General features: G+C 43.4%; 1 protein-coding gene across 2 annotated transcripts in view; it reads left to right on the forward strand.

Annotated features, from left to right (window-relative positions):
* rorb (RAR-related orphan receptor B) overlaps nucleotides 1-14034 on the forward strand; it is a 21021-nt gene continuing 6987 nt past the window's right edge. Inside the window, exons 1-3 of one of the 2 annotated variants that reach the window (XM_040195616.2) lie at nucleotides 1-551; nucleotides 13644-13729; nucleotides 13866-14007. In XM_040195616.2, coding sequence (XP_040051550.2) covers nucleotides 545-551; nucleotides 13644-13729; nucleotides 13866-14007 — 235 coding nt within the window. In that variant the 5' untranslated portion in view covers nucleotides 1-544. Of the gene's footprint in view, nucleotides 552-13186; nucleotides 13403-13643; nucleotides 13730-13865; nucleotides 14008-14034 lie in introns of those variants that run through there. The other variant, XM_078086864.1, reaches the window with a different exon arrangement.

A 14034-nucleotide genomic window follows, 5' to 3' on the forward strand; every position in this document is an offset into this window, starting at 1 on the left:
GCTACTGTGGCAGCGATGTGCGCTCAGCCTGTGTGTGCGTGCGCGCAAAGGCTGCGGGCTGGAGGCTGAGAAGGAGAGAGTGGGAGGAGCGGATGGTGCTTCCAGTCCAATCACGGCCGCCGGGTAAAGCCTCTCCTATCCGCTCTTTCCTCCCTCAGCCCCCAGAAAACAGTGAAACCCTCCCACAGAGGTGAGAGCGCAGATGACATGAGGAAAGCGACCGCACCACCAGAGCGCAACGACCGACGCACCGCGCGACCTCAGCCCGACTCCCTGCGCTTTGCTCCGGGATGCTTTTAGCGCAGCGACGCCTCCACTCAGGGCAGCGCGTGGACGTCAGAAGCAGATCGCCGACACTCTTTTCGTTGTTGTAGTTATTTTTTTGAACGGAGGATCTCCCCCCCCGGCAGCCAACCACCTCCCTGACCCCCCTCCCCTCAGCTCCCCCGCCCCGTCCCTCCCGTTTCAAGTGTTTATGTTTGTTTCTTCATGACTGCTGCTTTGGGAAGCGAGCCTCAGCACCAGCTCCAGCAACGGCAACACCATGCGAGGTAAGACCATCCCACTGCTCCAAACACCGCCGCACCACCACCTCCACCCCCCAAAGCTTCATCCCGCTAGACACGCGCATGCACGCACACGTTGCGCGGCGGGCTTTATAACACTTTTGGCCATAAAAGTTTATTCAGCGAGGTTTTTTTGGCACAGACGCGGTTTTGTCTCCATGTCTCAGCACATCACGCTGTAAACTTACAAACAATTATTTGGGTTCTCTGCGTGCGTTTTATAAGTTTGAGTATATTTGTGTGTGCGTGTTTGTGTGTGTGTGTGTGTCAAAAGGCAGGCCGACAGCTTTGCAAAAATCATGCGCAAAGCCAGTGGAATCTGTGATTGCAAATTAAAAGTGGCGCATGAGGTCTGATCAAAGCTTTAATCATTTTAGCTCCCGCGCTCCCTTGCACACTAATGGGAAACTGCGATGGGTTTCCACCAGGTCAGATCAGGCGCTGTGGCAAAAGAACGACTTTATTTCGTTATCTTCTAGGGTACAACACCTCGATTGGGGACTTTCACTCGCGCTCCACTAACATTTCTGTAACGTTACGCACCACGCCGGGGATGTTGAAATGCAACGTCAATGTCGTCCTGAAACACACCCTCTCTCTTCCTCTATCAGGAAACTCAACACACACACACACACACACACACACACACACACACACACACACACACACACACACACACACACACACACACACACACACACTGACCGGTTAACAACTCCTTCTACTACCACATAGTATTTTCTTACAGTTATATTTAAATTACCTTTAAATCAGTCGAATGCATCCATTCGTTGGTTCTCCATCGGTATTTGCATTGTATCGTTCGTTTTATGAACTCTTTAATTTTTCACCTGATTATTATCAGCTGAGTGTGTTGGCATTTTTAATTATGTGCTGCTCTTAGTTGCAATTATCAAGGACGCAGAGTTGTAACTCTCGTTCAACCGGATGATCTAGAATTAAATCTCTGTTGAACCTCCACTGCCCCTCTGACGGTTGAAGCAATTAAACTCATCTAAACTATGTGTTGTGACATCCAGTTGGAGAAGGAAGCGACGTTCATTTTTTCACATAAATCTTCCCCTAATATTGCGTAAAAGAAAAACACAAGATGTCAAATTAATATAGTTTCTTCAAAGTAAAACACATGACTTTACTGACTTTTTATACTGGACTATGGCCATATTGTAATCGGATTTATAGTTTTGTATATTATCAGATGATAAATAATAGGCCACTTTTATTATTTAAATTATTTTTTCTTCATATTGTAATTTACATCATAATTCATAGTTAGGATAAACGGTGGAGTAATTCAAATAAAATACTATTTTATGGATTCAAATTTGAACCAAAATAAAAGTTCAAACATTTAGCTAAAACGACCTAACTATGGTCCATGCATCTGTTTCCATCTGTTTTCTGACACTTTTTGTGTTTTTGAATGTCATATAAAGCTTCCTGACACCACAGCTTCAGGCCATCAAACCTCAGGCAACCAAAACATGGGAAGGCCAAACACCTCCCATCTCTCCCTCTTTCTTGCTCTCTCTTATCCCATGGCAAACTCCTATGTCGTGCCCCTCGTATTTTTACCACATTTTAATGGACCTTGCGACCACTCTTGTGCATTGGAGGCTTTGGGGGGGGTACACCAAATGCTCCTGCTTTCACTTTATAGTAGTGGCAGAAGAGGCCCCTGAAGCATCTCTCTCACCCCTCTTTCGCCATGTCTCTCTCTCTCTTTCTCCCTCTCTCTCGCTCTCTCTCTCTCCATCTTCCTCTCTCTCCCTGCACGCCCCAAAGGGTTTTGTCAGATAGAATTAAATCAGTGTGGGCCGTGCGGCCCCCACTCTCAACCTGTGTGTGTGTGTCTGTGTGTGTGTGTGTGTGGGGGGGGGGGGGGGGGGGAGTCTCGGCTGCCCTTACACACAAATGTGCTCACAACCACAAGGTTATAAAAAATAGAGGCCCCTCATGAGCCGTGGTAATTATCATTTAACAATAGCTACAACTCCTAAAGCCCTAACCGAAGATGATGTCACCACATCGCCTGACCAGGAAATAGCCAAATAACCCATATTATTATCATCGGGGCCTCGTAAAAAGTGCCTATTTTGGGGGGGGGGGGTTCCTCAATATGGCTCAGTGTTGTGTAAAATGTCTTAACAAGGTAATTCTTCTTGTATTTTCAACGGCAACATGATGATACTGTGAAAAAAATCTTCACAGTTCCTCTAAAAAAGAAAGGGCATATATATCAAAATAAAAACAAATTATAAAAATGTTACCTTAGTTGGATTTAAAAAATAAATCATCATCTTCAGATTCAAATGTTGTCCAAAAATGAAAAAAAAAAATATTATCAACTTCTTTCTACTTATTGTGTAATTTGTAAACACTCAATATAAGCGTAGCACCTCTTCTGTTTTAACACAACCTAAGGGGGCATAAAAATGACAGAAACTTGGTTGATTGGTTTTCCCAACATGTAACAGGCATTGTTTCCTAGTTTCCTTACATTTCTACCCTTTAACCTTTCTAATACTTGAATAAGCCTAAGAGCTCATTTGCCAAATAGACGCACCGGTTCAGACGGGTCAAAGAGTTCAGCTGTGAAGGGAGCAACAGGGGAGGAGTGCTTCACGGCGCCTTCTCATCTCCTCTGATAACAATATGTGTTATCAATCAATCACAATCTCCCATGCTGCTTCCACATGGGAGCGTGTGTGAGTGTGAAAGAGCAAGAAACCAGCAAGGTGATGACGAGCGGTGTAAAAAATAAGAGTACAGAAAAATGTTTAGGCTTAAATCTAAAGCAACATCATTAGTGGTTATTACAATTTAAAAATCCTTCATATTACCTCGGGAGATGGTATGTGGTCTCATACAAACACAGAAAGCAGTAAAGACGCATGCAGGCACACACAAACCGTCACAATACTACGCATGACGGCCTCATGCCAATATAATTAGTCCAATCCTGCTTTGCTTTGGAGGTTGTGTTAGCATTGATTTGTCAGATTCTAAAGCATCCCGGGATCAATTTTTTTGTCAAAGCCAACGGAAGCAGTCTGTTTAGATAAATCTATAGCACATAACTGGCACGGGTAAATGTACAGAACTTTTAGATCAGGAGCCAGAAGCAGAAATTTCCTATTTCCCTTTAAAAAACTTTAAAAAAAAATGTTTTTGTTGTTGTTCCTATTATTTCTTAGAACATTTTTAGAAACTGGTCAATGCGTATGTAAGAGATTGGTACTGTATCAACCATATTTAGAATTTACGAGCAAACATTTATCATTTTATTGGTTAAATTATTTGATGTGTTTACTAATGTAATGTAACTATAACTCCTGCCTTACACTAATGCATGGTTTAATAAACAGATAGTGAATGACCGTCTAGTAAAGCACGGTTGCAATTAAATAACATATGTCTACATAGGAGAAGTTATAATTATTTACAATTACTATACACTAATAAACACTTATACCTTATATCTGCTTAGAACTACGCTGCGGTACATTATAAACCATTTTTAAATATTTCTTGCTTAAAAATGCATTGTAGAGGAGTTTGGATAACAATGAGAGAGATATAAAGATATAAAGAATCCCAAAAGGTGACTAAAATCCTCAACCGTAAGTCAACATTAAACACGTGTGTTACCAGGAGATGGCACAAACCGCAACAACAATGAACAGCTATGGCAAATAGAAGCTGGCATGTTTCCTACTGATTGACGAGGGAGTCTATTTGGGAACCAGCAGCACCATCCTCAGTCAGAGACAGCAGGTTGGCGCACAGATCCTTTCACCAAATCACTGTTTTCCACTGTTTCCATGAAATCACTCATCGCGCACATCGTCAGCACCCGGGACCAGTGAAACTCCGGTTTGTAGTCTCATCGGGCTTCTGTGTGGCCCGCTGTCGAGCTCGGCATTGTTGATTGTGTTGTTTATTGTGCGTTTGTGCTGACTAATGTCCCAGTGTTATGTAAGAAGAGAGGAGAGATTACCCGGAGCCCATGCAGGCCACACTGTTAATCCCTCGGCGCAGCCCCGCTGGCTGGCTGAGGGACGGCCAGACTACTGCTGCAATAGATTCCAGCTTACATTCAGCACTCGCTTCCCTCCGTCTTTTCTCTTGTCTTGACGAAGCCCACGGTGTGTGTCTGCCTGACCTTTTTTCAAGCCGTCAACCAAGAACATGGCGCCATGCTGTGTGTGTGTGGCCTGAAAAGCACTTCTGTGGTCCCACTGAGCTGCTATCATGGCTTGTGTTTGTTTAGCATGTGCTCAGCGTGCGCTCCATGTTGGTTTTATCCCTTTGCGGCTGTCTGGTGGAGTCTAGGCGAAGAGTTTTTCTCCTCAGTCAATTCTCATTTCCTCATTTCTAATCTTCATACACACAATGCGTGGGCTATACGGCACGCTTCGGTTTGTGTCTCCACTTTATCTTAGCCAGGAGGGATTTCAGCCTGAACCACTCCTAAACTCTAAATCTGCCTTGAAGTCATAGAGTCCTCTGACAGCTCCTTCTGTTTTGTCGGTTTTACTCATCCATGAAGCCAGCATCTCGCAACGGAGGCACAATGATATTCAATATTCACATTTCCCTTAGATTTGCATTGAAGTTAAAAAACGGGGGAAGAGGGTGACTGTGTTTGTTAAGAGCAAAAACCGAGTAATGTATGAACAGAGGCACCGTGGATAATATTGGGTGGGTAGCTTTTGTAAAAAAGAAAAAAACAATATATGTATATATGTATGTATACATTGTTATGTATATATATTTTTATTTTATATATATTTAATTTTATTATAATATATTACATGTTTATACTCGTCGAAAACCCTTTTTTGTGTGTCAGAGATAGAGTGCAATATTTGACGGTCCAAAGTCCAAGAGCATGTTCACTTGCACTTCTAAACTCTGTTTTCAAGAACCATGGAGAACATCTACAATTAACTAATTTAGTCTAGTCTAATTTAGTCTAGGTTAAAAAAAAATCACCATAGAAGCAGGAAAAATGTGGCTTTTTTGTCTTGCATGTTCTTTATGAATGGAAATCTTTCCTTTTCTGGACTCCTCTTCTTTTACCATGAAAATATTGTTCAATTATTTGAAAATCTATGAATTGGATAAAGATAAAAAAGGGAATTGAAATTCACGAGATAACGAGAGAGTTTAGAAGGGAGAAAGTGAATGAGTGAGTGAGTTAAGAAAAGAGGGATCAAGTGAGAGACAGACTCAACAGTTATATAATAGTGTAATCGTTCGTGTGTGTGTGCGCTTGAGCAAGAGTGTCTGTGTGTGTGTGCGTGTGTGTGTCTGTGTGTGTGTGTGTGCAACAGTAAGGGATAACAGGGTAGAGGGTGGATAAAACAGTAGATTGTGTTTCCTTCTATGCACATTGACATATACACACACGCATGCGCACAAGCACAAAGATACAGACTGTCCTGTCCTCACAATATACTTGCAAACCCTTAGCAATGAATAACGCCAGCACTCATAATAGTAGCGTCCAAAGTCCTTGCAAACTACCTATTCGACTTTCACTAACTCTCAAAGCAGATTAGTCTAGATGTACAGTATGTTTGTGTTATACATATACTGCACATATAGATTTAGTTTGCATTTACATGAAAAAAGTCATTTGTCTCCTAATAGTTGCAAAGTTAAACATGCAAAAAGACAATCCACATTATCTATTTGAAATGTCAAGGCCAATGTTGCTGAATGTCCATACCTTACTGTATTATGCCACACTGTAAAGGTGTTGAGTGTTGGCAGGTGCAAAGCGCGCAGCAGCAACAATAAGCCTATAATATGACTTAACCTACTACGGCATCTTTTCTCAATGACGAAGATTAGCCTGTTTTAGTGCTCGTAATCTCATTGAAGAGACTCTATTAGGTCTATCTCTCTCTCTCCAAATCCTCAGTAACCATGAATTGTGTGTGTGTGTGTGTGTGTGTGTGTGTGTGTGTGTGTGTGTGTGTGTGTGTGTTCAATTGTGCGTCCTCTGGCTGTTGATGTGAGGTCTCCTGTCATTTACAAAGAGAATGTGATTACGAAACCAAGACTGCTGCTCTCTCGGCTACGATTTAATGTTCGTAACGCATTCTGTTAAATCATCCCACTCTAGAGAGAGAGTGTGAGGGAGTGAGAGAGAGGGAGAGAGAGCAGGTGAAGAGCAGAGCAGGCCGGGCGTAGCAGTACCGAGCTGTGTGATAGTCTTTGTGATCAATTTGCCTCTGTGAGAGATGCCCCTGGGGCCACTTTGGGGAGAACCTTGTTAGGCCGAGTTAAATTGTTGCCCGAGGCGAGCTATTAGCAGCCGTCCCTGGGAGAGGACACACACATAGACTGACTCACGTGCATGCTCACACAGTTAAAACAGCTTAAAAAGACACACTGAGACACACACACATTCCCACCATTTTCCAAAACGCTCATGAACTCAAACAAACTCATTTAAATGTTCACAAGATAGTTTCACATAGATCCAAACTCAGTGGGGCATTAATCTTTACCTAAGTAGCTGTAATAACACAATGTAAAAGTTGGGTTTGCGCTTGCAGCAATGTAAGGCGTAAATAATCATTTGCCTGAAAATAACCGGAACGTTTGAACGTATGAAATGTAAGAGTGCTAATTACTGTCCCTTTAATAGATTATATTTTATGTAATACAACATTTGGTACTGCTTTATTAATGTATAACTAGAGATGTAATAAACATAAACCATATTTTGTTTGATGGGAAGCAAATCTCTGCTGGTGGCCTTCATAAACGGTTCGGTAGTTTAATCTATAACACACATTCATTTGTATTTGTTGATCATACGTCTATTGAAGATAATTAACTAGTAACTTCTACTAACTGGGTCTTTCAGATAAACATATTCGGATTATTCATGCTTTTCCCCTCTCGCAGTAGAAGAATTAAGCAGCACAAAATGAAAAGGACTTCCGCAAAGAACAACAAAGTTGACTTCATTGTTGTCTGCCGATACAATCTGTGCGTGCACATGTACTTGTCTACTCATGTTGGTATGTATTGTATGTAGGCAGATTGGAAAGGAAATAGTTCTGATAATTGCACACAGATAATTTCCCCCCAGCTATTTCTGCTTAGTGCTCAGTGCTTCCTTCATTATAGCTTTTAAATCCATTCCTCACTTCTGTTGCTGATGTTTTATCTGACTGACTACCAACTGGCTCCATAGGATACGACACACAGGGAGCGTTTCTCTACCCATTATCTAACAAATGAAAGCAATTGTCTGTGTCTCTCCATGGATTCCCCTCTCGTTCTATCTCCTCCTGCACTGGGAAGGCCACCTTTCCTCTCCCTTCCCCCTCGAAGACACACACACACACACACACACACTGTCATCTGCAATTAGGCTCAAGAGAAACAACACAGGAGGAGCAGCATGAGGTTACGGGGAGGATGAAGACATGGCCAACAAAACATTTTCTCACCTCTCGACAGGATTTTAGTCAGTGTGTGTTTGTGTGTCAGAAAACATATTTGTTCTGCATCCGGACGGGACACAAACACCGAGACGTGCTCTAACAGCTCAGTGTGGAGCTAGCGTGAGGTTAAAGGCAGGAGCGAGGGGGAAAAAAAATACATTTATAAGAGAGCTTAGAGCACTCTGTGTATGCACTTTTGTGTGTGTTTGTGTGTCAGTAAGGGTGCCTCAGTGTGCATTCTCATGGTTGTTTTTCGAGGCGGTAACGACCAGATGCAGATCTCTCACACTTGGACTCGTTCCTTCCAGTCCGCTGCAGTCTCTCAGTCCGTAAGGAAAGGTCGAAGGCCGCCAGGGTCCTAAAGGTCATTCAGGGGGTGCGTACGCCTGTGCGTGTGTGTGTGTGTACAGTGACCATGAGAGGCAGATCTGAGTAAGCAGATGGGCAGACTGTGTGTGTGTGTGTGTGTGTGTGCGTACATGTATGTGTTCAGGCAGGGGTTGGGTTTACCCTGTGGATTTTTTCCCACGCCTCATCTCTTATCCATCCGAGGACACATGCTGCACTGGGTGGAAGACTGTGTGTGTGTGTGTGTGTGTGTGTGTGTGTGTGTATTGGGGGGAGAGGGGGCCAGCATAGAAATCATACAGTAAAGTCTGCTTTTTTTTTTTAAAGCCGTTTGCCGTAACGTATGCATTGAGGCATGTCCGAATGTGCCTCTGCCAGTGTGTGTGTGTGTGTGTATGTGAGTTCATGTGTGTGTGCATGTGAATCGATGCACTGGATGACAGCCAGTGGCCCCCTTCTGTTCCCTCCCAGTGGCATCCAATCACGCCGCTGCACAGCATTCTATGAGCAAACCGCAGCTGATCCCAGACCTGCTATCTGAGCAATTACCCAGAGTGCTTTGGTGCCACATGGCAGGCTGGACAAGCTCATGCCCTCTGACATACAGCAAGGGGGGGGGGGGGGGGGGGGGGGGCTGTTTGTATGTGTCTGTGTGTGCGTCGGTAAAGTGTTTGTGTGTGTGTGTGGGGTGGGGGGGGGGTGGGGAGAGGTAGGCTGGGGGTGGTAGCATGTATGCTCATACAGCAACAGTGTGTCTGAATTACTCAGTGGACAAAGACATGCTTGCCGGTGAGGGTTGTTGATGGGGGAGGGGAGATGGGCACTTTGCTCGGCATTATGATTATTACAATAACACACAAAACAGAAGACTCGACCATCAAAGACAAGACGCTCCATGACTGAGACATACTGTATTACTGAGGACGGTTCATGCTAATATATCAGGCATGCGTTTGTCAGATCTAGACGTTTTAGTGAGGGACGCTTATCACTGTCATTGAGTTCACGGTTCCTGTTTAAGCGTTGACAAATTATTTTGGTCACTATCATTTAATCTACCTACCAATTCTTTTTCTTAATTCATTAACCGCTCTAAATTTGGGAAAATAGTGAACTCATAGTAGTGAACTCATTACATGTTCCCAATGTCCAACCTATTGTGATCTCTTTTTGACTTATTTTCTGTTAGTTGACAAATTTGAGAAGCTTGGCTTCTTTAGTTAAATGGATTTTTATTTTTCAGGAGACAAATATTGACATCCCTCATGTTTGATTATTTATAGTTTCACTTTATAAATAGTGGCGCAAATAAGCATTGCTTGTATTCAGTTGCAGTGTCCACCAAGGCCAATAAACAATGACATTTATGATATTTACTGTACACAAGAGGAGGTAAATTATGGAAGACAGGAGAGCAGATATTCCCCCACTCTTAAATGATAAACTTGTTTTCTCAGACTGGATATACTTACAGGAAGTGTGACAGCAGATACTGAAAGTCTGCTTGAAACCACAGTGTCTTATTGATTTTAATGGGACAGTATGAAGTGAAAACATGACAGAAGACACAAGGGACATAACCCAAGCAGTATTACTATACGCTATTCCCATCTGTGTGTGTTAATCCACTCAGCGATCACCCCGACAAAAGTTTTCGCTGCGTTTTTCATCATCGGCAAAAAAAGAAAAGAAAAGAAAAAACGTTTGTTCCTCTAAGCTTTATGTGACAAGGAAGACAGAGCTACGCTGAGAGATGGAAATAGATCATGAAATACAGAAACTGAAATGATTTCCCAGTCACACAGCCACTTACAGCGAGGGGGAACACAGACAGATGCAGACAAATGCAAAATGGAGTGGATGGTGAACAGTGATGGCACATTTCACAGTGTGTACACATCTAAGAGCGGCGCCGCAGTTGTTCGGGTTTAACAAGGGGTGGTGGGGGGTGCAGTGCAGATCTCCTTCATTTTCCCAAAAGATATCTCGTTAACAGGCAAGACGCTATGCATATATTTAATGAAGTGGAGATACCACCCACATTCATCCTCAACAAATCCACCCCTGGGAGTACAGTAGGAGTTGTGCTTGCCTTTCTTAAGTGCCTCATATTGAAGAAAGTTATGGTAGAAAGTGATTTCAACTGCTCACATAACAGTTATTTTATTGCACTATATTGTGTGTGTTACTCTGGGTATGTTTGTTTTGCAGACCACCCCGCAGGTTGAATAAATGAAACGTAGCTAGGCTGCACATTGTGACACACTCACACACACACACGTGCACACAAACACACATTTAAGCTAAACATGTATAGCAACACCTAGTGGCAATCATTTGCTGTTACCTTGTCCTCATAAATGGGGAAAACTGCCCTTTAAAATGTGTACGTGTGTTTCGCTTTCGTGCGTTTCAGATGAATTATCATTAAAACGTTGGTGCTAGGCTGATGCTTTTCTTTTCTGCAGTGCAATGTAGATAATTAGGACTATATTTAGAGTGAGGGCCAGCTCGGGAAATACACATGAGATCCTCACTTCATTAAAAATCAATTATCATAACACAGGTGCCAGCGGAATACAGCCCTCATGGCCACAATCAGCTACACACACACAGTGCTGCAATACATGTAGTGCACACTAAAACTATCTTTGCTCTGTGTGAAATGAATCTTGTTAGTTCTCTCCATCTTTTTCTCCCTTGAGAGACTCGATCCTCCTCTTAGCGGAGGAATCGCCCGTGTTGTAGTTCCGCTCTTACATAATAACCTCAGGATAACACTTGTGCTCCCATTAGCAGGGGACGCTGTCAGTCTCTCAGCTCAGACTGAGTGAGTGGTTGTTTTCGACAAAGCTTTCACTTGGAAATTGATACCCATAAAAAGGGTTTAGGGGAATAGCTGCATTAGAGACCTTTCTCTGCGCGTGCCACTACATTTTAGAAGTTCACTTTTTCAATAGTTTTGAAAATGTGCAACGTTTCTGTTATGTACAACCATAGAAAAGCAGATACCTAAATCCATTAACATAGATCCTTACTTTAAAACAAGGATAACACACTCTCCTCGAAACACCCAACAGATTACACGTCTTAATTCCGCCGTCATCCACAGCTGAAGTGCAACAAGGCAGCGAGCACGTATTGTTTGCTGGATATGGAAGTGGGTGCTCTGGTAAACAATTCAAAAAGCCTCCACGGCTGAGAGAGGGCGACAGGATGAACACTGACGATAGACTAGTTGGCTCCACAAGCCGATGACATCACTTCCTTTTAAGAGTGTGACAGCTTAGCACATCATCGCTGTGACAGCCAGACGACTGCAGCGAGTGGGTGGTCGCCCTGGCAACAGCGATGCTGTCATGACCGTCTCCCTGTATCCTACCTGACAGTCCCTGCTGGCGATGAGCACAACGTACACAAAACAATGCTAACAGACTCCCCCACACACACACACACACACACACACACACACACACACATTTTTCAAACACACAGACATCTACGCATACTTTATCTTTCTCTGTGTCGTTTTTGTAAGTGAAACGCTCACTCAGGCCCTCTCGGAAACACACGTTAGAACAATGCACATGCCCACACGCCCTCGCTCCTTTGGGCTGAATGATAGGACAAAGAGGAGGACAATCCCCCATGGGGTAAAACCAAATACAGTGAAGATATAATGTAATCACTGGAGAGGAACACACATTCCTCTAACGTGGAAAAAAGAGCTTTTTCTAAGAAATCAACAGAAACAAGTATGTAAATCCACATCAAGGCAGCAGCAGGTGCTGGCTGAAAACATTCAGCTTTATCCAAACGCAAAGAGAATGAATTGTTTCATGATTAACAATTCAATCAAAGAGTTTGTGATGAGCAGTCGTAACTCTAAAGAGTTGAGTACAGCAAAGGGAGTCAGAAGAGGACAGAAGTGTGGCTCATGCTTCGTTGTCTTTTCTGAGCTCATACGTGCTCATATATGCACTGTTGATAACACGCATGTCCTGGGCCCAACTGACCTGTTTTTCCTGACTATAAATAGTGTGTTTCAGGCCACGTTCATTGACAGCTCTGTATGTGTGAAGTCTGTCGTCCCAGTCCAGTGCTCTGCTCTGACCCAGTTTGGAGCCATTTGGCCAAGAATTGGAAATGGGTCACGTTTCCAGCCGCTGCAGAACTCACTGCATTGGATACAATACCTCAAGCACACAGTAAAACAGTGTGTTGTTCCGTCCGTAGGTAATTCATCTACTGACATCCCACTTTAAAAGGACACAATAGCATCTATTGTTGAGGTGCTACAGGAACATTAAAATTTCACATGTGGCCAATAAAGTGGACGAAGGCCCGTTTACATATTGAATGATAGAAAAATAACTAAAATGAAGGGTAATGGTGTAGAGTCTGGGATCGCGTCTGACCTGGGGTCAGTTTGTAGTCCCATAGACATGTTTTCTTGATGGCCGCAAGGAGGCGGAAAAGCAAGTGAACCTATCAGGGAAGGGGGACAGAAGCAGGGCCATGAATCAGTTCTGGTGCATCAGTTCAAATTCATTCATTCACGACCGCAAAAGTTGTATATTTACTTCTGCTTGGTGACTTTGTCTATTTCGGAGCTTTTGAGAACGTTCATAAAACGTGCAGAGCGTACAGAAGATTGGACTACGCAGGGAGATTACATGTGAACGGCTGTTTCAGCTGTGGCTAAGCCCGTGCTCACCAGAGGAGGAAACCAGCTCGTCGGGAAATAATTTAGGATTAGATAGGCTGTCTAATCTCTTTATAGACGGTGTGCCATCTCAGCAGACACACCTGCCTACCGCTACATCCTGCAAGCTCATATCTCTTAAGAAACGTGGCTATCTTGTTCCACATATCATGGACGAGCACAAAGACACCAGTAGAGGGTGTCTGCATATCTGCGTGCTACGTTGAGATACTTTTTGTTCATATTCTGTGCCTTCGGGCTGTGATCATACATGGAGCTGCCGGTACACAGTGAGTAACGATGCAAATGAAAAGTAATTACTCTAAATGTGTAGATTAAGACAAAGCTAAACCCTAAATGTATTGAGGTTGGAGAACTAAACGTGCGTGTGTGTGTGTGTTCTTTCTTGTGATAGAGAGAGCAAAAAGAGACCCGTTTTTTGACGGCAAACAAATGTCGTGTGCTGGTGGTGCCAGAACTGTGTTTTGTAGTGCATGTCTCTCATGCCCCTTTTTTCATTTTCATTTGCAGCCCAAATCGAAGTCATACCTTGCAAAATCTGCGGAGACAAATCATCAGGCATCCACTACGGAGTTATCACATGTGAGGGATGTAAGGTGAGGCCCTTTACAGTACTTCATCAAAGCCTCTTTTTGTTTGTCTTCAAAAGTTGTGCACTCCATCAAGCGGATTCTGTGCTCTTCGGGTACACTTACGTTTTTTCATTCATGCTCTTTGTTGACGTGTGAACAGGGTTTCTTCAGACGGAGTCAGCAGAACAATGCGTCCTACTCCTGCCCCCGCCAGAGGAACTGCCTCATCGACAGAACAAACCGCAACCGATGCCAACACTGCCGCCTGCAGAAATGTCTCGCCCTCGGAATGTCCAGAGACGGTGAGTCCCGTGTGTTGTGCAACCAGA

The sequence above is a fragment of the Gasterosteus aculeatus genome, chromosome 13, assembly GCF_964276395.1.
Source record: "Gasterosteus aculeatus chromosome 13, fGasAcu3.hap1.1, whole genome shotgun sequence".
In the NCBI taxonomy this organism is placed as follows: domain Eukaryota; kingdom Metazoa; phylum Chordata; class Actinopteri; order Perciformes; family Gasterosteidae; genus Gasterosteus; species Gasterosteus aculeatus.